Raw genomic sequence first — 25,390 nt, 5'->3', positions numbered from 1 at the left:
CAGATTAAACTAGCTGCCGATACTGCAAAAGACTTGCTTATATGTTGGGTCGCGACTGGAGGTACTTGACATTCAGGCTAGGCGATCGATGGTGAATCCAGATCTGCTGGTAGACTCGCATCTGCAGACGAATGCACAGATGGACGAATTAATCCGTCGTTTTTGGGAACTGGAATATTGTACCGAGCCTGAGTCCTTACCAAACAGGGAGGAGCGCGACCGCGAGGCGGACTTTGAGGCCAATTTTAAACGTCTGCCGACTGCCGAGTATTCGGTTCGTTTACCGCTCCAACTAGGCATGGATCCGCTGGGTGACTCTTATCAACAGGCCCTTCGTCGATTCCTTAATTTAGAAAGGAAACTAGACCACAATCCAATTTTGAAAACATATGTATGAGCAATAAACGAATACCGTGGTAGTAAAGTCTCACGGGGTGTACGCCACGTTAAACAAATGTAGACTTTCTGTAAAAAGAAGATTGCTTTATGCCTGTATTGTTACGCTCATTATCTATTTTCTCTTTTTGTTTTCATTTATTCCAAACGAAATATCGATTTGCATTGATATTTCTTTACATCTGCATGAAATTAAGCAATAACGTCTGTTGTTAATATAATGCTATGTAATTGTCAATGCGTTGTAATATTTCTGGTAAGGTGGAAACCAAATATGAAATCGTAATTGGATTTTAAAAAGGGTAGATTGGTCGGCAGTAAAATTTCTGGAAATATTGATTTGAGCCTTGCAATAGGCAAATCTATGCACTTTGTGAACGAATTATATTCGTTTAATTCAAATTGATTTATTTATTTGATTAATAGCTATAGGGTTGTGGCGGGTGTGGTGCTTGCTATAAAATGAAAAATACTATAAATATATGATATTATGGGGTCGGAGATGCTTCCTTCTGCTTGTTAAATACATTGTACTTTTTTAAGCGTTTTAAATGGGTTCAAGGTATAAAAACCGGTTCATTGTTAGCTTTTGTTTTAAATGGGCGAATGGGCAAAAGCGAGCCCAACTTCAAATATTTCCACCACTTGAAATATGTTGAAATATTGCCACCATTTCACAGTAGAAAATATAATATTGGCAGCTAGTTTTCTTGCTTTAACAAAGGTGTAATGAGAGAAATAGAAAAACAAGTAAGAGGTTCTAGTCGGGAGCTCCCGACTAGGGGACACCCTGAACCCTCTTCTTCCAACATCAAATGCATATATATATTCTATTTTAGAAGCTATATGTCAAGTTTGGTAACTCTTACTCTTATTATTTACCAAAATTGCCCAAAAAACAGGATATCGATATAGATTTTTATCGATTGCTTGGAAACGGAGTAAGTTATCGATTATCGGAAACAAACTCGATCTGCGCGGGAACTAGGAGCCTCTACATTCAGGGTAGAATGAGAATTTCTTAAAATCTGTACCGATGATTTTAATGAAATAAAGTGTAAAATAAATGATAAGTCGTGCTTCATGTGCACAACTAGCGTGAATTTGCGGCCATTATCGCTAGCCCATATTTTTTATATTTTACAGCTTGTTTTTATACCCTGAACCCATTAAAAATGGGTATAAGGGTATATTGTATTTGTGCAAAATTCAAATGTATATAACAGGCAGAAGGAAGCATCTCCGACCCCGTAAAGTATATGTATTCTTTATCAGCATCAATAGCCGAGTTAATCTAGCCATGTCCGTTCGTCTGTCCGTCCGTCTGTCTGTCTGTCTGTCCGTCCGTCCGTCCGTATGTATGAACGCAAGGAACTCAGAACCTACAAGAGCTAGAGACTTGAAATCTTAGATATAGGTGCTCATAGTGCCCGCGCAGATCGAGTTTGTTTCCGATAATCGATAACTTACTCCGTTTCCAAGCAATCGATAAAAATCTATATCGATATCCTGTTTTTTAGGCAATTTTGGTAAATAATAAGAGCTAGAGTCACCAAACTTGACATATAGCTTCTAAAATAGAATATATATATGCATTTGATGTTGGAAGAAGAGGGTTCAGGGTATCCCCTAGTCGTGAGCTCCAGACTAGAACCTCTTACTTGTTTTGCATTAACATAGGGTGAAATGAAGGAAATGGAAAAATGCAATTTGCCCATAAACTGCGCTGTTAAGTATGACTGAATACTTCTCGTTTAATTTGCTTTGACTTTTTAATATAATTATTTGTGAATCCTTTCCATTTTTTTCATGAATAAATATAATTCAAATTGATTTGGTTCCCGCCCAATACTGTACAAAATTGTTCAGCACTGATTCCAGGCAATGATTCAGTTCGCGTAGGAACTAGCAGTTCGATAGACCATATCAATTAACTATATAAGATTGGTTTACAATTAATTTATTTTCTCAAAATCTGTACCGTCCATTTACTTAAAATGACTGCTTTAATCTTCTTAAAAGATGTATCTACAAGAGGGTATAGCGTGCATTGAGGGCCTTTGTATCTGAGTTAAGAAATAAGGTTCGAAATGATTTTCTCCGGTCATTTTATATGGTCCCGGCTCCCTTGCCGGCTGCACTCTTTGCCAAATATCTTAAAAATGATACCGACGATTTCAATAAAATTCTCACAGTTGGCTAGGTGAACCCATAGGATTTAATCGTGTCTATGCGGTTTTGGGGCCATCGTCCCTCGATTAAGACATTTAAAGAATGGTGGAGACCTGATGTTTTAACCCCTTGGTTTACCCATATTATAAATTAAAATTTAAAAACAAATGAATGTAGACAATAATTTTAAATTTAAATTAAAATTTATTTTTTTTATATTATTTATTTTATTCTGCATTTAAGTTTATTAGGTTTCGTGCTTAATATCATAAAAAATGCATTTAAAACTGACCGATACTTTTCCGATTGCAAGTACCAAAATAAGACTCTAAGTCACCGCCGCTAACTTGACGCAAATATTAATGTTTTATTAAAAATTAATGTATATTGAGCATTCCTAAGTGCAACTATGAATACTTAGCATCTACTAGAGTATTGTTTGGGGCCCCATAATCCTACTAATAATTGGGGAACACTTAATTTATATATTTTGTAATATAAATACAATTCTAAGGAGCTCGTCTTTATTAGGATCAGAAAAACAGCCTTTTTGGGTAAAATCGTCATATACATACATAGGTAATCATGTTTTTCTTCTTCGAAATTAGCCAGTGTCTTATACCTTATACACTTTACAGATAAAACCGCTTTAAAAAATTTACAATGGAAATTACTTTGGCCTTATTAAAACCGCACGTGGTGCGTAACACATACGCGATGCAGCAGTTAAAGAGCTTAATTGGCAGTAATTTTAATATCTTGGCAGCAAAGGAGCTACGAATAACAAAACAACTTTCAGAGAGTTTCTACGCGGACCACAAGGACAAATTTTTTTATCATCGCCTCACTACCTTTATGCAGAGGTCTGTAAAAGGTACCTATAATATTTGAATTTTTCTAAAAAAAAAAAGTTATAGCGGCCCCTGCTACGCAATTATACTACAATCTGAGTTATGCATACAAAAATGGCGTCGACTCATGGGTCCCACCAAGGTGTTTAATGCAGTGTATAACGAACCGGAGTGCATACGCGCCCTCTATGGACTCTCAGACACTCGCAATGCCTGTCATGGGTCAGATAGCGCAATCTCTGCGCGGCGAGAGATTGCGATGCTATTCCCGGAGTTCGATATAGGACAAGCTTACAATGAAAGGAAAGTCACACAATCTAAAACAATTAATAATTTCATTTAAATAATGCAAAGTGAATATCACACTTTGATAATTGATTGCAAACACCCTATTTTTGCTTTACATTTATTGTTTTATGGGATTATGGGAAAATAATGAAATATTTTATTGATTATGCTTTAATAATTCTTGTACCTCTTATAAGGCGCCTCTCGGTAATAGGGTAAGCCAGAGCTCTGGAGGCCGTATTGGGACGTATGATGGCATCATTTGTGATGTACCAAGGAAGGCCGGCCAACTTGCTTGTCGCCTGGGCGCATAATACCCTTAGCAGTAGGTGGACCGATGCCGTACCCCAAACTTGGAAGGCGTAGGTCCGACGTGAACATAACACGCAGATTTAGCCTTAATAATTGTGATATTCTTATCTGCTATCCATATTTCGACCTGTAGCATCCAGTCTTGCACTGCATCTGTTGCAACTTGGCTTGATGTGATGCCAGTCGTCAGCGTGCGTAGCTAGCAGTAGTCCCGCAGGATCATCAGTGGTGTTGTTACACCCAGCCGCTTATTTTTTTTTTAATATTATTTTATAACTAGCGGGGATTGCCCGGCACTGCCTGTGGAAAATTTGAGGCTAAAAATTTAGATTACCTTTCCACCAAGTTCACGACCGTGGAAAATTAAAATCCCCCCTACCAACTTGATTTACACTTCTATCCAAAAATAGGTAGAATTAATAAGTAAATGTTGGAATCAGCGGTTTTTTTTTGACCATGTTAGTCTTGTGGTGAAAATTGTGAAGCCGAAAAATAAAAAGCGGTAAACTCTCATCCGCATTTACCATCTCTTAGATGAAAAGAAAAGGAAAAGTGTGAAACACGTCTAAAATTAATTTTCATAAAGATCTTTGAAAATAATATTGAAGCCGATCGAATAGTAAACAAAAACTTTCAATCAAACGTTTTCCGTCAAATTTCCACACAGATTCTGCAAAAAGTTTAAGGCACGTCTCAAATAATTTCCCGTAAAGATCATTGGAAATGAATTTGAAAGTGAACCTTCAGCTAAACGAACCTTCAGCACGTAAGGTAATCAAGGACAAGCTGGTAGTGCCTGTTCTGCTAAAGAAATCCCAACAAGCTGCTCATTCCTGATGCCACTCATGTCGAAGGAAGCAGACAGGAAAATATAAGGCATCCAGAACAATTAAGAAGGCCAAAATGACACCAATTAATTTAATAAGTGGTCGGCCAGATGCAGCCCCTACTTCTGACACTGCGGCTGTTACACTTCGCAATAACCGATATAAAGCCCTAGCTGAGGAAGCTGACAACGTTATGGAACTGGATTCCTTATCAGATAGTGCAGAAAACTGGCCCTTAACCAGCGCAAATAGTCAACCTGACCGGACGAATCAAAATAAGACGTCTCCTAAAGCTCCAGCAATCTGTGTGTTTCCAGTTAACAAACTTCCCGAGTTGGAGCGGGCACTCAACGCTATTGTAGCAGAAATAGAATACGACGTGCAAAAGGAAAAAAGCAACTCGTTTAAGCCAGCTGCTGGTTTTCCAGAAAATGGGCTTACGTTTTTTCACAAGCAAAACATGCATGCCAATGCAAGTACCGGACAAGCATATGTATATCCCGGCTGTATTCTCTAAAACGGCTTTTCTTATGCTGACATGGCAAGGTCAGGAAACGTAGTACATAAAATGACTGCTGAGAAAAATGTCGCCACATTAAAGGAAAAAGAAATGGAAGATTTAGGGTTTAGTAAAAAGTTTCACCTATTAGAGAAATCAATTCACGACTTAAATTTGAGAATGGATTAAATGTTCAAACTGATACAGGAGACGATGGAAGCAAACAAAGCTTTTCGTAACATGGTTGAGCATCTCATCTCCCTAAAATCCAAATGACCGACCCGTATTTAAAAATCGGATTGTGGAACTCATTAGGTTTATTTAGGAACAATGATGAACTTAGGGTCTTCCATAGTAGCTACACTACAGACATAATGCAGATAACTGAAACACACATGTGTCTTGGATTGAAAACGTTTTTGGCCGGCTATTACCATGCTTATCACCCCAGTGGTAACTGCAGAGGTTACGCCGTGGACATTGTCCGATCTTCTGTTCGTCACTTTCAGAATAAGCCCATGGCGAGCAAGCAGGCCAAATTGCTTGGTGGGGCAACGTAAGCACGTGTCCTCGAGGAAAACGCGTACAGAAAGCCATAGCCAGCTGCTCATGCCAAGTCCTGGCCACAGGCAACCCAACATTTTATTCGTATCAGCTCACCACGTCTGCTGGACTTTTTCATAACAAACGGGATCGCTTGGGATAGGCTCACAGACAGACACTGGACAGAAGAATAAATGTCAACATGGTGTTAAGCGTTGCGGAGGACATTGAGGACACAATCTAAGGCAATCAGCAATTTGCACTTCGCCTAAGACGCTTCAACAACCGAATCAACGATGGGAAGTGCAGCTGCCGAAAAAAATTAGTCAGAGCACTAACGAGAAGAGTCAGATGAGAATATGTCAGAACGGGAGATGAACGTGCTCATCTAATCCATAGAAGGCTTGTCAATCGTCTACAAAATGTTCTAAATAGGTACAAACAGTCTCAAATTGATCGACTTCTGGACGATGCAGGAACAGATGCATCTACAGACTATTCGCTCTGGAAACTGACAAGCCGCTTAAAAAGACACAATTTTTCCAGTTAGTGAGAGCTTGAGAGTTGTCGACAAATCGACTCATACGCGCCGGAGTCCCAGTCCAAGGCAGCGTCCTCGATCCTATTGCCACGTATACAGATGACACTGCTGTGCTGACCAGCAATCCTCTAATAGGCACTGCCACAGAGGCGTTAAAAGAATACCTGGGTAGCTTCGAAACATCGGCCTTAGAATGGAATATCAGCATCAATAGTTCAAAGATGATATGGCTACTTTCTGCTAAGAACAAGCTTTCGCTTAAAAACAAAGAAATGATTTAAAAATCAATACTGACTCCTATATGGACCTATGCAATGTAAATGTACGGGATTGCCGCAGAATCCCAACTCAACAAAATAAAAGTAGCGCAGAGCAAAATTCTTAAAAGGATAAGGATAGGATGCGTACTAGGGACATAGAGAGAGACCAAGGAGTTCCCAATGTAGGAGACGTAATCCGTCAGAAAGCCAAAAGATACCTTGAGAGCCTGCTCCCATCCCAACCCACTAGCAGGCGCCTAACTTCTCATAGAAAAACAAGAATAAAGTGTCCCATTAGAGGAGACAGACGTCTCTCTAGGGCCAAAAAGAGAAGACAATCGGTGCCGTCCACAGGATTTACCTAACAGGTTCCTATATGACATCTCGTTGATAAAATATTATATTCGAGGCCGGCGTTCTCTCGTTGCGATTTATCGTGTTCCGCTAAAAAGGCTACTTGGTATATCTATGCTTTGTATGGTTAGTGCTCTTGGTCTTGCTAGTCCCATAATAATAAAATCTAAATTTTTTATGCTGAATCTCGAGATAAAAACTGGACTGGGATGAGAGTCTGCCTGTACACTTAAGCACAGCCTGGGTCAACTTTTTCGCAAATTTTGAGCATACACAGAATTTTCAGTATCCCCGTCGTGCACTCTCATCAGACAGTACAGTGGAGATTCACGAATTTTGTTCTGCCAGCCTGACCGCTTATGAAGTATGCGTCTACGCAGTCTCGAAGTGCCATGGCAACGTCTCTTATGCTCCAAAATCTGGAACTCTACGGAGCAGCAATACTGGCTCAACTTCTCTGCGGAACATGCCATATGAAAGTGTCCGACTGTCGGATTTGCTGTCAATCAAACGAAATTCAATGTTTTCGTTGCCAATCGGGTCGCAGCTAAGAGCTCACCACTGGCATGGAATGGCATCACATTCCCACTGAGTTAAGCCCTGCGGATACAATTTCACGGGGAGCGCTGCTTGGTGAGCTCTCCCGGTTCCATTGTTGGCCCATGTTCATTACTTCTCAGCAAGGGAAAGAAAGGGTGACCAGCCTCCTATGTGCCCGTCGAATACTTGGCAAAACTTCGTCACAAGGTACTACTCGGAAGTGCAGAGCAACTTGATCTCTCGATTGGCTGCAAGTTTATCAACACGTTCTCCAAGTTGCAACGGGTCTTTGCTTATTTTTACAAATTTCTAAATCGAATCTGAGGAGCTGTAGACCACGTGTATCATGGCACACATTTGCTGCAGCGATCAGCTCAAATGGCTACTCTTGGCGATGACTACAAGGCACTGAAGGAAGGAAGGCATGTTAAATCGTCTAGCTCAATGATCTCTCGCTCCATTCCTTGACGACTTCGGCCTTCGCATCGGTGCACGGCGGAATAAATCTTCGTTGAACTTCTTAACGCGACATCCGATTACATTGTCAGCATCTTGCAACGCGAACAATAATAGTTTACTTTCATAAATGGAAATTACATGCTGAACGTCGAACCTTATTGCCTTCGATTCGGCTCCAAATCTGCATGATTTGGCCCAATCGGCCCATTGGCGGTCGAAAAATGTCTCCAGTGTTGTTGCCAAATGCACAAAGTGCGCAACAGGCCAGCAGTGAAATGCTATATCAACCTGTTCATATGCTTCACTACAAAGGCGGTGCACTAATAGCTTGTGATTGACTTGTCTACAACATCACTTTTCAACGCTCTACAACGGTTCATCCTAACTCGACTTTGACCTGCAAGGATCTGGTCTGATCTGGATTGAGGTGCCAAGAATGAACTGTCAGATCTGACCCGGCTGTTCCTTAGTGACCATGTCAAGGCTGTTCACGAGTTTTGCCTATCCTACACAATTTAATTGTTGTACATCCCTCCTCGCTCTCTGCATTTTGGCGGACTATAGGAAGCCGCCGTGGAAACTGCGAAGCACCACTTTTATTGCTTTGATGGCCCTTCCATTCTGGATTTTGATTCGCTGCGCAGGCTCATCTGCCACATCACGAAAATTATTAATTCTCGACCATTACTTCCACATTCAACGCATCCAGGTGACCTTGACATGTTGACACCCGCAAGCTTCCTGGCTACACCGCCATCTGCGTTATACATTGAGCTTGATATAAGAGAGCTTAACTTCAATCAGCTTAACTATATTCATATCATATCTCGAAGAATAGACGACAAGTAAGAAAAAACAATGGAGTCAGGTGGGTGACAAAACCCAGGGGACTGGCGTACGCTGGACCCATCAGCGATGCAAGCTGGTGGCAATTGCCTACGAATCCTAGATGGATAAGGAGGGCCGCGCCTAAATGATGTTACCGAGATCAGAGTGGACGCACTGATTGCCACCGAGGTTGGGCAAACCATCGCCGATCTCGAGGATGTTACCTATTCTCCCGAGACTTTTCCCTAGTCGCCTGCAAGGCCACCTCCAAATATTTCGGAACATACCTGGCGTAACTGCCTTGAATATTTAGAGGACCTCGAAGAGCCATCACATATGGTATCGCCTTCGATCGTAGTAGAAGTATACTGTGACAGAGCCCCCCTGTGGCTCTTGAGTAGCTGGCTGAGGGATAGCATGCTAATGCTTATCATGCCCTCAACGCTAGAGCACAACATTCTGGGTATGAATATCCTTTGTGCGATGGACACCACTATGCGATACGGCAGCTCCCAACTGGTCCTAGAAACGAGGCCTGAGATGCCAGCCTCGGGCGAAGGGCCAAAAAAAGGCCTCCCACTTCAGCGAAAGGGAGTGCGTGCTTGGCAACCGAACGAAGAGAACAGCGAGAAAGAAGGTGTCAGGGCCCCGCTCGGAGTCAGACAGAACCCACGACGGTCCCAAAAAGTGGTGGGCTGGACTGCAGCTGTGTTGGTCATCGGATTAGTAGGGCGAAAATATGCCAGAACACGGAGCGGCGTCCATCGAGGGATAAGAAAGGCGGAGTGAATCACCCGCAGAGGAGGCTGAGTGGCCAGCGGACCTGAGTCCTGAACTGAGGAATTTGCTGGAGTGGGTACTGGCACTCGGCTAGTGTGGTCGATGTGGATGAGCCGATACAGGTTCCATCGAGCCGTTGCGTAGTCCTCACAGCGCATCAATCTTCTTAATCAAGAAGAAGACTGGATAATAACGCATGTTCATAAACTACCGAAGACTAAATGTGCACACCATTCCGGATGTTTACCTCTTCCCTATAATCAACCACATCCTCGACCGGTCTTGTCAAGCTCGCTTCACGACGTTTACGGTGTTTACGGCGCCCGGAACAAGTTTGTTACGATGGCGGGTGATGTAATTTGGCCTACATTCAACATCCTCTAACTTACAGCGGGCATTCGACATAATAAACACACAGTATTGGCCGAGTCCCCCTGAAAATGGGTCTCGACTATGCGTGCCAAGACCGCCGAGGAACCTGTCATGCTCTCCGACTATATCAAGGAGAAAGGACATTTGGGCCACCGGAAGAACGACGAGGACTATATTCTCTGGACACTTAACGTATACAGTTATCAACGGCAAAGAGTGCTGCGGGAATGTCACGATGCACCCACGGCTGGACGCCAAGGCGTGAGGAAGTTCGTGTGTGATAAAAGAGTACTGTTGTACGAATTTATAAGTCCTTCCTGAAATACTTGTGGTAGAAAGTCCAATACACTGCTCCCTACTGACCCCGAGAGGATCCCAATGAGAGGATCAGCAGGACGTTAAACACCATGATATCGCAATTTTTCGAGAGCTATCAGAGTTCGTGGCACGATATCACTCGATATCGGTTAACTCCAGTGTGGCGGACTTGACGGGTTCAGTCCCGCCTTTCCCATGCAGGACAGAGAACAGCGTGTGTCCGCCGCATTATTCGATCAGGTTACTTCGGGGTCTACAACTAGCACATTCGACTCCAGGGAAAGGGCTGTAGATTGAGATAAATTTTTAACCTTGTCCACGGTAATCTGCAACCTGCTTCAAAGGGTTAAGGCGGGCACTACAACTTGTTACAATGAGAATGGCGGCCTTGGTTGGACTCGATGTTCCTTAGTACGCAGCACTAATTGTCCAAGGCCACTGAGGGCTTTGCCGTAAATTTTACGTGCTGTATTCCCCAACATTTTACGTCTCGTTACATCCGGCGAGCGTAAGAACACTGGCCAATATTGCTCAATAAAAATCTTTCTTTCAGGGAACGACTAGCGAAGACGAAGAGGCACAAGGCCGGATTGACTCAAGCGCCAGTGAAGAGAGTAAGCACGTCCCTTTCGCTAGCCATAACGCAACGCCTTGGTAGTCTTCTGATAATAATCGTGGATTTATCCTAATCCTAGTAAAATGGAGCAATTATATTACGTAGATTGCTAGTTATGTAATGGAATTTTTAACATATTTTAAACATAATATCGAAACATTAATTGAACTTGAACTTCGCAATCCGGCGTTCAACCTAACCCTTTTCCTTAAAGTAAAAGCGCTGTGTTGAGGCTGAGTCCAGGCGTCAGAAAGAGAGCAATCCCGGTATGTGTCTTTAGTATACGACTAACCTGACGTAAGTGAAGACCATTGAGGTAAGCTCAAACAGCTCTGTAACATGAATTATGCTTTGCCTGATGGATCTATACTGGTTGTAGATAACAGTGTCACACATAGGGTATCGACGTCGTCTGTATTCATAAAGCAGAAAAAAACGATCATAATCTTCGACAACACCACAGCTGTCGCACTGAACGTAAAGTATAAAATAGACGCACTACGAGTATTTATTGCGGGGACTAAGAAAAGAGATCAAGAAGAGAAGCACTTTAGTAGCACTATAGAATAGGCAACAAGGATGTCCTTATGTACCTCCTCAAAAACAAGAACAACCGCAACGGATATAAACAATTCGTTATGTTTTAGGCAAACCACACAACATCAACAAAATGTCCTAGGCAATACATTTAATGACTTTGAAAGAATAAAAATTACACAACAGGAGCTACCTATTAATTACGAAAATATCTTAAAATTACCCCTGTTGCGGCCCATAGAGTCTTCAAATCGACAACATACGGACATTTTCAGCGGCGACGTCACCCCATGTGCTTCGGTCTAACCTTTTGAAGCCAGCTAGAATACGATTGTTGAGAATGTCAACCGAACGCACAAGCTTCGAGTGCCATGTGATCAGTGCCACGCCGTACCACGCTCAGCGCACAACGTCGCTGCGGCTGATTTTCTTTCTGGATATATATGTACATATGTTTTTCTTGAATTCTTTACAGCCCAGAGACATATGTGTATATATACACTGCATGGTTTTAAAAAACCATAGGCGAGATACATACGTATGTATTTATTGTGTGGATGTGCGCAAATGCTATTAATGCGTTTGTGCCAGATTATCGTCTTCAATACGTCGGCGTAAGGAAAACATGATTTATTGTTGGACAATAAATAATTTATAAAACTACTTAATTATTTATATTTTACAAAGTCATCTTTACATTTTTTGTTTGCTATGGGGACCTATTTAAATACTACCATACTCGGAGTGCGTCTGACACTTTTAGAAATGTTACTCACATTGGGCATAATAAAATGGACGAAACCACTTATTGGGTGCTTGACGACTCTATTTATTGAAAACTTAGTAGAAAATGCTAGCTAAGGAACTTATTACTTCTCTGGTCGCTCAAATTAATTTTATTTCATATTAGCAAGAGATAACACTTCTGTTTGAATTTATTTAAAACACATTATGTTATTTGAATTAAAACAAGAATGCCCTAGTTGGAAGTGCCCGACTGGGGATACCCTAAACTAACTTCTATCAAATCCAGCTCTCGCTAAGCGCTCGTTTGTTTAAACATTTAAAAAAACAAATTTTAAAGTTGCTCCCCCGTACCATACTTCAACTCGCAACTCCATTTAACCTTATCACCCTCTTCTACTCCACAACTATACCAAGAAATGAGTTTCAATGATTAAATCTGAATTTAAATGGTAGCACATACACAGGGCTTAGCATAGGATACAATCGCAATTGTTTTTTTTTTTTTTGTATTCTGTTTATTGGCAAACTATTATAAAAATATAAGTTACATTTTATGCTTAGCATATAGTTGGGGAACGCGATTATTGGGCAGCGTGAATAGTCTGCGGAACGGCCGCAAAGCATTGCTTCACAGGCATGTTTTTGCTACCTAAACTTCCTCCGCTCTCCGTCTGTTGCGCTTAACTCTCCTGAGTTCCAGAATTACTTCTGCTGCAAAGGTGCTGGCTGCGTCCCACTCTCGCGCGGTCTCTAGCATGTTCCTGACCAGGTTGTCCGTCGTGATAGGTCTGCCCATGCTGTCCTCCAGTTCCTGTCTGTTCGCTGAGAACCGTCCACACTCGAAGATGAAGTGGTTCGCGTCCTCTGCGATTCCTCTGCCGTACGAAAAACACTCGTCTGTGTTGTCGTGGCCAAATTGCTTCAAGTAGTTTCCATACATGTGGTTTATCCAGGCTTCAAGGTGTTTGATGAGCCTATGCGTCCAGGGTCCTTTAGATGAGCGATCCCAACGTGCTTGCTTTGCATCCTTGCTGTGGTGCGAACCGAGTTTGCTCTGCTGATTCCATTTATAGCTCTATAGCAGACTAAGCTTCCATTCCTGCGATGACGAAAGCCGCTTCGTCTGATACTTGGGCGATAAATTAACTTTACGCTCCGGCTGTAGCTAGGAACAGCCATTGCTCTGCTCTAGATGGGGGACGCGTACATTATGACCGCCTTGTTTACGGTCATGAGAAGACGGCGTCTGCGGTTTCGGTCCTCGTGTGTTCAGCATAATTCTGAATAGCGCTCGACAGGATTCTGCTGCTTTCTTGTGCACAAATTCCAAGTGCTCTCTGAACGACATCATTGTGTCTAACACCGCTTCTGATTTATGAGCAGCCAGCTCAAGTCCAGCTGCTGCCAGCTATTGGTTTACACGGTCAATGCTGTGGTTGCACGATTCATCGACGTCCTTCAATTCTTTGCCGACGATTACAACGGCCACGTCGTCCGCGAAGCCGATGATATTTGTATCGATCGGGAATTCCAGTCGGAGGATGCCATCGTACATTATGTTCCAGAGGAGCGGTCCTAGGACTGAACCTTGGGGCACCCCCGCTGACACTCGGTGTGTAGTGGGGCCAACTGCGGCGTCGTATTGCAGCAGTCTTCCTCTCAAGTAGCTGCTTATCGTCTGCTGAAGGAAGTCTGGGACGCGGAACGTTGACAGGGCATCCAATATTTTGTCCAACATCCAGCGTGACAATGAGGCAGTACTTTTTTGTGCCGCTCTTCCATCTAGATCCTTGGATGGCGTTTGTTGCTATGCCGACCACTTTATCTAAAGCGTCTACTATCGACTTTTCCTTGGTGAAGCCAATTGGTTTTGGGACAAGCCACCATTGTTGTCAATAGCTGCTTCCAGCCTGGTGCAGATTAGTTTCTCCAGTGCTTTGCCCAACGTGTCCAGGAGGCAAATCGGTCTGTTTGACGATGGGTCGTTTGGCGGCTTACCGGGCTTCGGTAGCAGGACTAGCTTTTGAAGTTTCCATATCGTGGGGAATGTTCTCTCAGATAACCACCTTTTAAAAAGCTGTACAAACTGCTCAGGGTGCAAGGACATGCCCCATTCCACTGCCTAGGCGTTGAAGTCACCAGCAATAATGTATCTCGGCATCTGAAGCATGCGCATTTTAAGTCCTCAGCGCTGGTGCAGTTTGCAGCGATGTGGCCGAAACCCTGCCATTTAAAAAATCGTTTTGGCTGGTTGATTGCACGTATCCGGCAGACCACCCATCCAATCCTTACCTTGGCCATCTCGACTAGCGCCCTGGCTTTTGACGCTGGGAGAGTTATTGTGGCCCTTTTCTGGCCGCCAAATGCTGGTCGCAGCGACTTGATCGCTTCAACCGACAGGGAGTCTTCTTATAGGGCAACTTTAACTGCGTTGAGCATTTCTTCTTTCATCGCCAGCTCGTCCAGGTCCCTTATCTCAACCTGAGACGACTCATTTAGCGTTCTCAATATAGCCTGGTCTCCTAAGGCCTTTCCCACAGCTTCATGAAGCTCGATTGCGGAGTGCTCCGGCTTCTTACTAAGGCGCAGCCTTCGCCTTTCGCAGTCTTTCGAATACCCTGCACATCGCCACTTAGGTGCTTGAGGGCTGGGTCGCCCTTCACGAGCCTAAGCATGTCGGCATATGTACAGTCCCCCACTCCGTGGACTGTAATGGCGTCGGCTCTGGCACGCTTACGCGCTCGTTTTCGTCCGTTGACTGCTGTCCAGCCCTGGGAGTTGCCTTGCCGACCAGCCGTGTTTGGGTTGGCAGGAGCTGCCTTTGGCTGCGTGAGCACTGCCTGCTTCGCTGGGTTCTGGTCCTGGCGCTTAGCCCTTTTGGAGGGAGTTCCGCGCTGTTCTGTCATGGCATCACTCGGCCACTTGGGTGTGCCTGCACCTTTTTGGGCTCCTAGCTTCGCTGGGCGCGGCCTCACCACGTTTAGTTAGTGAAGGCGTCGTTTGCACCTCGCCGCACTTTGTTTCCACTGCGCAGAGCTTGAGCGCCATCTTCTGCAGTTTCTCTGCCTTCGCGAGTTCATCTCTCATCAGCCCGTTAATGTGGCGTTGTCTGCTGAACAGCGCCGTTAGGCCGTCTAGGACTATGCCCATCTCTTCTATTGTGCCTCTAAGGGCTCTTGGCAGCTCAATGCTCGCTTTTGCCGGCGAGGAGTCTGCCACTCTTTGCTGCACTGGCGTGACCACCCGGTGTGGCGGTGATCGCTGCAGCGCAGAGCAGCGCGCAAAGGCCTGCAGCTCCTTCTCCATTTTCTCCTGTCTAGGCACCTGCTCTTACTTACAGGGCTCAACAGGATCCCTCTATGGCCAGAAGGCTTTTGACCGCTGGGAGTTATACCGCTCCAACTCGGTCATCAGAGCCCCGTTTTTATGGGCACCGCCGCGGCGGGGGGTTGGAAATTGCTCTGTTTCTCGACCTTTTACACCTCTTCGCCCTGGAGCCTGCAGTGAGCACAGGTACCGATTTCTTCGCCTGTTCTTAAGCGCGAATTAGACAGTAAAGCTTACCTGTTTACCAGGAAAAGCTTAAGCCTGAAAGGATGCTGTATTTTCTGACCGCTATCTTTGGCACCTTATCGCCTGGTTGTTGTCTTCGCTACGAAGTTTGGCAGCTGGTCCTATAGTGCAGATCAGCTGGGTGTGAACTGCACTAGCCAACACTGCTAACAGTTGTTAGAGTGAATGCAACCAATTGCACAAATAGCTTCGCGAGAAGGCTACTGGTTTTGAATGGTAAAACACCGAAAAGGGCACAAAAACACACCAAGGAGACGACTCAACAAAGAGTTAGAGATGCCGCCCCAGAAATGCTCTGCACGGATTTCGCAGTGAGTAACACCGCGAACCTTTTGGTGCATTAGGCCCAGTTCGATGCGCACATGTACTAACTCTATAACAATTTTCACAGGAAAACCACTTGTTTTAGTCACCAAATTTCCTATGTTGCTTCTACAATATTATATATATTTTAAGTATCTTTCATTTTATACCTATCGACACCACCTCCCCGCCACCATCGCAGAGCTATAAATCAAATTAATAACCAAACTTATATTGCCCACCAATTTCAGCCACAAATTTAATGCAATTGACTTTTTCAGAATACAGAAATATTCTATGGTACAATAAGATATACTGTTTCATTTAGATCGGTTAAGAAAAAACCAAAGTTATATGTAACCGCGCAATGGGATGGGGCAGCTAGCGAAAACTTCAAGAATTTCTATATACATGTACACACACACACATTCATGCGCGTCTGCTTTGAATTCTATCAACAACATTGTAATTGCGATTGTATTTTTTTCTGTGCTGCTGTTTTAATTAGTTTTTTCTCGATAAGAGTCAATTGTTGGTGTTGCTGTTGAGTAAAGGCGAAGGAATTTTATTTTATTGCTTCTAAAGCAAACAAGCGCGTAGCACGAGCTGCATTTTGTGTTGGTAAAAGAGGATTCAGGGGATCCCCTGGTCGAGAATTTCCGACAGGAGCCTCTTACTTGTTTTGATAATAAAAACTTTTCATCAAAATAACATTGTTTACAAAAATGCAAAAATTTATCATTTCTTGTGCCCTTTTCTAGTTAATATTCATTACATCTCGTTGTATACCGACGTGCAGGTATACATAATGAATACATACATTGTGGCACAAAATAGAGATTGTTTAATTATGTCCGCCAAATAATTGGAATAGCTGTCTATCAACGACTACATATACATATATTTTTGAAATTTAAGTTAGGTATCTGTGAATGTTTGCTTTGCTTTTTGTATTATAAATATTCTGTTTTTGCCTCCATCCAAAGCACTTGTTTGCAATATTTTACATATTGAGCACATGGGAGGGAGTTACTCAAACATGGCCATTGATGAGGTTGGTACAACTTCCAGTAGTAACTGAAAGAACAGTGTCACCTTATCTACAATAACGTTTTAAAGAAAAGAAACATTAAAAAAATGGTATGTCATTTTATGTGTAATTCTGATATTTACTTACTCATAAAGCGCGGGGTCATTCCTAGTTTAACGAAAGGTACGTAAAATATTAGGCCCGCGAAGATGAAGAGCAACGCATATAAATATTCTATGCGAGGGGTCTGGAAAATTGGCGCTGCAACAAGGTAGACAGATATAATCAAGACCACAACAGGAATGACAATGGGCACTTTGTAAGGCCGTGGATGATTTGGTTTGGTGTAGCGCATCACTATAAGTGCCAACATGGCGCCGCCATAAAATATCCATGCTGTGAAGCTGAAGAAGTCAATCAGCGAATCAATCGTGCCATGCAGCACCATGGCTGAGGCAATTAACGACTGTTAAGAAAATAAAAAAAGATTAATAAGAGGAGACCGTTTGAGCTCGATAGCCATTCTTTGAAATGTAGAGTAAATAAACATAAATATTACTATGATTTTTGAACTTACATGGAATATAAGACCAGGAGCAGGAGTTAAACGTCGTACATGTACGTATGATAAAATGTCTAGTAGATGTCCCTCTCGACTGGCTGCAAAGCAAAGACTGCAGTAAAAAAATAGGTATATAAATAGAAAACAAACAAAGAGCGAGAGACGTGTATTTAGGTTAAATATGTAACCTACCGTCCTGCGGCAAAAAGTGTACCATTAGCACTACCAAATGTGCTAACAGTGACACTAAGTGGCATTAGCCAAGCAAGGGCGCCTAAAATGCGATTGCCAAAGGTGACAGCGACCGCCTCGGATTCGATCATTTCTTGCGCTGACATGGCTGCTAGGTAGGATATGTTGATCAGCGCGTAACACAAAGTAACCAGTGGTATGCCAATCATGATAGATCGCGGCAAGTTTTTGCTTGGATTCTTTATCTCCTCGGTAACATAGTTGAGGTTGTTCCAACCATCGTATGCCCAAAGGCCAGTGTAAAATGCGGTTGCGATTGCGCCAATATTTGGCATTGGCCCATCAAATGCATGTGACAAATGCTGGGTGTTGCCCTGTAGTAACTTCCAAGCACCACCGCATATTACAATGACAACGGCAACTAATTTAGCCGCCGTAAATACGTTCTGCACTGCCATTCCCAAATTGACGCTGTAGCAATTCACGAACAATATCATCACTGACAACGCACAACAGCAAAATTAAGGAATTAGGTTTCTTTTAAATTGTAAATTGCACTTATTGTACAACGCTTACCAATTGCCACCAGTGCAACCATCTTTACAACCCCTCTAGGCGGATCACATTCTGTCACAAAGGCCTCAACAGCGTATTGTGCAAATGATAAGCATATTATTGCCATTTGAGATGGCTTCAACACCAATGTCGATACCCATGAGAATAAAAAAGCCGGTGCCGGTCCATAGGCGTCCATAAAGTAGGCCCATTCCGCACCAGATGAGGTATTCATTGTGCCAAGTTCGGCATATGCCAGAGCTCCTAAACCGTACGAAACAAAAAGGATTTAATTGGTCTCTATATGTTAAACACACGGTGCAAATTTGAAGAAAAGTATGATGTGTGATTGGTTTTTTATGCGATGTTCCCACATATAAAATATTACAAAAATTAATTTTCACCGCATGTGTTCTTTAAAAGTACAGACGTATATATTTTTTGTTACATAATCAATACGCAAGCAGATATTGTAGGAACTAGAGATTCGGGGTTGGGTTCGCACGCATGCCTTACCCAAAGCATGTTTAATTGTATTTCTTTCGACTAGAGTAATTTTTATACCATGAACCCATTGAAAATGGGTGTAAAGGTTATTAAGTATTTGTGTAAATGTATGTAACTGGAAGAAGGCGGCATCTCCGACACCATAAAGTATATATATTCTTGATCAGCATCAATAGCCGAGTCGATCTAGCTATGTCCGTCTATCTGTCCGTCCGTCCGTATGTATGAACGCAAGAATATCAGAACCTATAAGAGCTAGAGACTTGAAATTTTAGCTGCAGGTCCTCATAGTGTCTGCGCAGATCGAATTTCTTGCCGATAATTGATAACATTCCCCGTTTCTAAGCAATCGATAAAAATCGATATCGACATCCTGTTTTTTGAGCAAATTGTGTAAATAATAAGAGCTAGAGTCACCAAACATGATATGTTGCTTCTAGAATATTATATATATGTCAAATATCTTTCATTTTACACCTACCACCACCGCCACCTCCCCGCTACCACCCCAGAGCTATAAATCAAGTTATTAACCCTACTTTTATTGCCAACCAATTTAAGGCACAATTTAAATGCAATTGACTTTTTCAGAATACACAAATATTCTATGGTACAATAAGATATACTGTAGAAAATTTCATAAAGATCGGTTAAGAAAAACCAAAGTTATATGCAACTGCGCAATTGAATGGGGCAGTAGCTTTAAGAATTTCTGTATGCATGTACACACACACATTCATGCGCGTCTGCTTCGCATTCTAAGAGCATGGTAAATGCGACTTTTTTCTGTAATGCTATTTTAGTTCCTTGTTTTATCATTAGTACTTAATTGTTGGTGTGGCTGCTGAGTAGAGGCATAGCAAGTGGAGCGGTCTGTCGCGAGTTCGAGCCCTACCGGGGAAAGTTTTTTTTGTTTTTTTTTTGCTGGTGTGGCTGTTGAATAGAGTCGACAGCAAGTAATGCGGTCAGTTGCGAGCTCGAACCTTGCCAAGGGAACTTTTTTTTTTTAATTTATTCGGTGCTGGAATAAGAGGGTTCAGGGTATTCCCTAGTCGGGAGCTCTCGACTAGAACCTCTAACTTGTTTAGTGTTGTTGTTATTTTGTTTTCTATGTTCTTATAGCTCTCAAGAAACACTTTGGAGTCATCTGTGGTTATCAATTTTGATAGTTTTTGCTGTTTTTATATATTTGGTTTGCTTTTGTAATCAGTTGTGTTAGTGCTTTCTAAGTAAGCTACATATATATCTTGCTATGAAAAAAATGGGTGCGTCTAGTTTATGCCCTAGTTATGTCAGGTTGGAATTTGCTGTCAGTAGTCAGTATTGGAATTTTTCATAAAAATAGGTATTAGGTTTGATTTCCTGCAAATTAAAAGAAATGCTAAGCTATATTTATGTTTAACTAATTTTACCAATGTAATTTGTAATTTGTTAATTGTTCTTTCTGGATTCTTTGTATTTAGTTCTTATTTTTCCCGTTGGGTTTTAAATTATAAAAATTATAAATTATAGAAAACTCTTGATATTAAATGACTTCCCACAAAATGTAAATAGAACATTATTCAAAAGACAACAAATCAGAACACAAAAGCCAACAGAATCTACCAAAATTTACAAATCTCTAACATTGGTACCACGATTATCAGAACGCCTCACGAACTCAGGCTGCTACCATAAACAAGAAATAAGGGTAACCCGTAAGCCTACAAATATATTACACAAATTTTTATGCAACAGCAATTACACAACACTACAACCACTAACAACATAAAATAAACTGGACAGCCAGTGGAAAACGCTGGGGTTCTCGTTTTTTTATGTGGCTGGTCCAAAGTCGCTTTCGTTTTTGTTCGGGTTCGAAACACGCTCGCAGGCTCAGACAGCAAGAGAGTAAGAAATACATATGAGTTGTGTGATAGAACTGCATCGCTGCTCTTTTTTATTCTCTCGCACTACAGGAAACTGTTTTGGCTTACTCTCAGTGCTAGCGTACCGTTTACTGTTTGTATTTGTATGTGTCCGCACAAGCAAAAATGCCCACAAATTCAATTTTTCTCAAAAGTCGATGGTATTTCTTCCCTTTTGAAGGGAAGAGTAATATGAAATAATGAAAGGGTTTGCCATGTCGTTGTTTTGTTGTTGTTTGTTGTTTATGTTTAACTGCACATCGCCTCTCTGGTGTGCAAGATTTCGTGGGCAAGCAAGCAATCTATAAATAGACTACTCTCGCACTCTCGCGCTCCCTCACATTTTTCAACTTGTGCTTTGATCTTTTTCTACTTTCTGCCGCTTGTTGGTGCTCCATACGCTTTTAATCTAATCCAAATAACGCTTTTTAACATTTGGCTGCGTTATTACAGTAGAGACCCATAATAATGGTCCATCAAATTGTCTGTTTGCCAAATGCAAATTACGGCAAGTCAATCCAGCATACCTTGTTGGCTGTGTGATAATGTCGTGCATTCTAAATGTGCGGGTTACACTGGTCTAGTGGGGGATGCTATTGCCAAACGAAATGGCTTGCACTATAGTTGCGACTCGTGTAGAGAGATTGATGGTGAAATGCGGGCGATTATGCTTCAGACTAGGAGAGGCTTTAGGGGTCTGATTGTTGGTTTTCGTAAACTTAACGATCAGCTCACAGTCCTGGACACCCAATTTAATAGCCTTAAACTGTTGGATTAGTCTCCTGGGCCTAAAAAGTCCATTCCTTGTTATTTGTCTAATACCCTTCAGCCTCCGACTGCAATTCAGCAGCCTACTACACCGATTACACAGCAGCTTATCTCCAGTCGAATTATCCGTGTCGTCCGCTATCGTGGGTGTTCCGAAAGGGCGACAGCAACAATTAATTTTACAACAGCCGCTAGAAGGCTCGTCCGCCTACCGGCTGTTTTAGGTACCACAGTTAATAGTGTTTCCACTGTCCTGCCTGTGGCGCCTAAGCCTCTAGTCGGTGTTTCACCGAAGAGACAAATTTTTGTAACTTGTCCCTCACTTCTCATCAGATGATGTAAAAACCTTTATACCGGCAAAAATTGAAGCCAGGTAATGGTGGACAAATTTAAATTCGCTTATGAAAGGGATATTGCATATTTGAAATAAGTGTTTCGCCAGAAATATTTACTGATATTTGTTGTAAAGAGTTTTGGCCTGAACACTTAATAGTAAAAGAATATAAGGCCAAAAAGAAAAATCGGATAACCACCTATTTCGAATGGCGCATCAGCTTAAGTTGTTGCGTCAAAAAACTAATTAATGCTTTCGAGCTTGCCTACCAGAATGTCAGAGTACTTAAATCTAAACTCGCTAGCCTGTATTTAGACTCTCTTTCTTTTAATTTTCAAACTATCGCTTTTACTGAGACCTGGCTGAAGCCGGACATCTCAGACTCTTCAATTGTTACCTCCAAATAGAAAACTTACAGATGTGATCGTGCTTCCCGTATCGGAGGAGGAGTACTCATAGCTGTCGAGTCTGCTCTTTCGTCGGAACACATTGATCTTCCCATCTTAGAGATTGAGTTGGTAGCTGTAAGAGTTGTATTTGGTCCTTTTTTTCTATCTTTATTTCATGTTAATATTTACCTCCTCTATCTAACTTGTCCACCTATCAATCCCATCTTATGGCTATTAAATCTATCTCCTCCCTACTTTCTGATAGATACCTTTTAGTAGTTCTTGGGAACTTTAATCTATCAGATGTCGACTTGTCATCGCCATCCCACTCAAACTTCTGTTGCCGTCTTCGTCAAACGAATTTATTGATTGTCTACATGAAATGTCCTTAAGGCAGGTAAATCGAGTGCGCAACTCAAGAAACAGATCTGTTGATTTGATTTTCGTGTTAGATTTATTCAACAGTGTTGTACATTTCCTGAAGACCCTTTTCATCCAACTCTGGAAATGGTAATTGATTTACCAGCCCGAGTCCCTATCAAGAAATCGGAATAAGCTGAACGTATGCGTTTCTCCGAAAGGCTTTCATAAGCTAAATGATTCTTATTCAAGTCGACTGGTCCCAACTGTACAATTGTGCAGACATTGATGTTGCCATTAAAATTTTTTATGATACCTTGTACTCGATTTTTAATGTCTGCGTTCGTCTTAATCACCCAGCGAGGCCTGATAGGGCTCCCTGGTTCTCAAATGAACTTATGAGGTTAAAATACGTGAAGTCGAGGTGTTATAAAAAGTATAAGAAATCGGGAATTCACTCTGATTTCTCCCTTTATGCAGTTGCCCGATCAAATTTTTGCACTCTAAATTCCATCTGTTATAAGGATTACCCTCGGCGTGTTCGCCTTTAATTTTCACTAATCCTAAGCAATTTTTTAACTTTGTCAATTCTAAACGAAAGACACCTATTTTGCCTTCTTCGGTTAGATATGCAGATGAGAGCGCGAACACTGATCCAGGCATAGCCGACATGTTCGCAAACTTTTTTCAAACTACCTACACCTCCTCTAGGTATAATAAAAATCAGCCTTTTCCTTATCAGTTACAGAGATTAAACTGCATCTTAAATCCCATTGTGACCGAAAGTTCGCTTCTTAGCCACCTTAACACTACCAAGCCGGTTTACTCTTGCTTGCGTGCTTAGATTCTGCAGCATTATGTAAACCTGTTTTAAAACTTTTTGAATTGCCCGTTAACACTTTATCTTTCCCGACCATTTGGAATGAATCATACATTATCTCCATAAGAATGGGAGTAAGTCCGATGTCAAAAGCTATAGTGGTATTTCAAAATTATCCGCTATACCTCAAGCTTCTGAGAGAATTATACATCTCAACTGCAACATTTAACCATCCCAGCATGGGCTCGTGAAGCAAAGATTTACAACCACAAGCCTTCTTGAGTGTGCTTTGCTTATAATTGATGGGTTTAGGAAAATAATGCAAACTGACGTCATCATCTGTAAACCACTTCTTGTTGCTTTATAAATTATGCCTTCTCGGCTTCCCAGTCAATCTCTTGAACTGGATTTCAGAGTATTTGCGTGATAGAACCCAAAAGGTTCTTTTCAGAAATTTGTTTTCTAAACGTATTATGGTGACTTCCGGTGTTCCTCAAGTTAGTCATCTTGGTCCGCTTCTCTTTACTCTTTTCATAAATAACATTCCCTCGATCTGTCTCACTCTTGAGTATTAATGTATGCTGAAGATGTAAAATTATGCCTTACATATAAAGATATGGCATCATGTTATCTCTTACAAGCTGACATTAATGCGTTTCAGGCTTGGTGTCTAGCCAACCTTTTAAACTTAAACTGCTCTAAATTTACTTCATGACCTTCATAAAAGCCCTCCTCAATTGGTTTCTTACATCCTTGATTGCTTACCGCTCGAGCGTGTTAATAGTACTTCTAATGAAGTTAATGATCAAGATGTCATCCTTGATTATAAACTTAAATCGACTCTCATGTTAAGATCGTGGTCAGTAAGGCAAGAATAGTAATGGGTTTCATCAAGCAATGGTCGAAGGAGTTTGACGATCCGTACACGACAAAAACACTTTATATATCTTGTATCTTGGTACGACCTATTCTTGAGTATGCCCCATTTATCTGGTCACCACAATACGCTATCCATCATGACAGAATTTAGTCCGTTCAGAAACAATTCTTGTTGTTTGTCCTTCGTGGTTTTAATTGGGATTCTCGTGTGCTGTTACCGTCATACTCCAGCAGACTTCTGATGATTAACCTTCCTTCTTTGATTAATCGTAGAACCATGCTGGTTGTAATATTTATTCATAAATTAATTACTGGTGAAATCGACTCTTCTGTGTGGATTAGTCAGTTAAATTTCTCTATCCTTACTAGACTAACACGTCATTTTGTACCACTATCGCTTCAATTTTGCATGAACCGTTCAGGGTTCTCTGTCATGACTATAATAGCCATTACAGAGTATTCCGCTCGGAGTCTTCTCTTCCTCCTATGAAGTCTTCTATTCTAAACTATTTAGCAAGTTTTATTTTTATTTGTAATTGTATTTGTACACCCACTCGTAGTTTGTATCGTTTTTTTATACCCTGAACCCATTGAAAATGGGTAACAAGGGTATATTGTATTTGTGCAAAATCCAAATGTATGTAACAGGCAGAAGGAAGCATCTCCGATCCCAAAAAGTATATATATTCTTGATCTGCGATTTAGCCATGTCCGTCTGTCCGTCCGTCCGTCCGTATGTATGAACGCAAGGATCTCAGAACCTTTAAGAGCTAGAGACTTGAAATTTTAGATGAAGGTGATTCTAGTGCCTGCGCAGATCGAGTTTGCTTCCGATAATCGATAACTTACTCCGTTTCCAAGCAATCGATACAAATCGATATCGACATCCTGTTTTTTTTAGCAAATTGGGTAAATAATAAGAGCTAGAGTCACCAAACATGACATGTTGCTTCTAGAATATTATATATATG

General features: G+C 41.8%; 2 protein-coding genes across 8 annotated transcripts in view; one reads left to right on the top strand and one right to left on the bottom strand.

The window, feature by feature from the left end:
- Positions 1–2,951: 2,951 nt before the first annotated feature.
- On the top strand, positions 2,952–12,114 carry LOC115765118 (nucleoside diphosphate kinase 6). Of its 2 annotated transcripts, XR_004018072.1 has the most exons (4): positions 2,952–3,147; positions 3,207–3,431; positions 3,486–11,272; positions 11,336–12,114. XR_004018072.1 is itself a non-coding variant. In XM_030708511.1 (3 exons), the coding sequence occupies exons 2-3, from the start codon at positions 3,232–3,234 to the stop codon at positions 3,760–3,762; spliced, it is 477 nt and encodes a 158-aa protein (XP_030564371.1). In that variant the 5' UTR covers positions 2,952–3,147; positions 3,207–3,231; the 3' UTR covers positions 3,763–12,114. The 2 variants fall into 2 exon arrangements, 1 of the variants encoding a protein (XP_030564371.1); XM_030708511.1 differs by having other exon boundaries at positions 3,486–12,114.
- A 4,520-nt stretch (positions 12,115–16,634) lies between these two features.
- Positions 16,635–25,390, bottom strand: part of LOC115765114 (b(0,+)-type amino acid transporter 1) — a 94,095-nt gene continuing 85,339 nt past the window's right edge. For 5 of the 6 annotated variants that reach the window (XM_030708504.1, XM_030708503.1, XM_030708505.1 and 2 more), the window contains 5 exons: positions 18,477–18,719; positions 17,901–18,399; positions 17,724–17,820; positions 17,294–17,612; positions 16,635–17,216 (listed from right to left, as the gene is read on the bottom strand). In XM_030708504.1, coding sequence (XP_030564364.1) covers positions 17,146–17,216; positions 17,294–17,612; positions 17,724–17,820; positions 17,901–18,399; positions 18,477–18,719 — 1,229 coding nt within the window. In that variant the 3' untranslated portion in view covers positions 16,635–17,145. The remainder of the gene's footprint in view (positions 17,217–17,293; positions 17,613–17,723; positions 17,821–17,900; positions 18,400–18,476; positions 18,720–25,390) is intronic. The other variant, XM_030708508.1, reaches the window with a different exon arrangement.

The sequence above is a fragment of the Drosophila novamexicana genome, unplaced genomic scaffold, assembly GCF_003285875.2.
Source record: "Drosophila novamexicana strain 15010-1031.04,08,12 unplaced genomic scaffold, DnovRS2.1 tig00000932-arrow-arrow-pilon, whole genome shotgun sequence".
Lineage (NCBI taxonomy): Eukaryota > Metazoa > Arthropoda > Insecta > Diptera > Drosophilidae > Drosophila > Drosophila novamexicana.
This window is presented reverse-complemented; position numbering and strand designations above follow the sequence as displayed.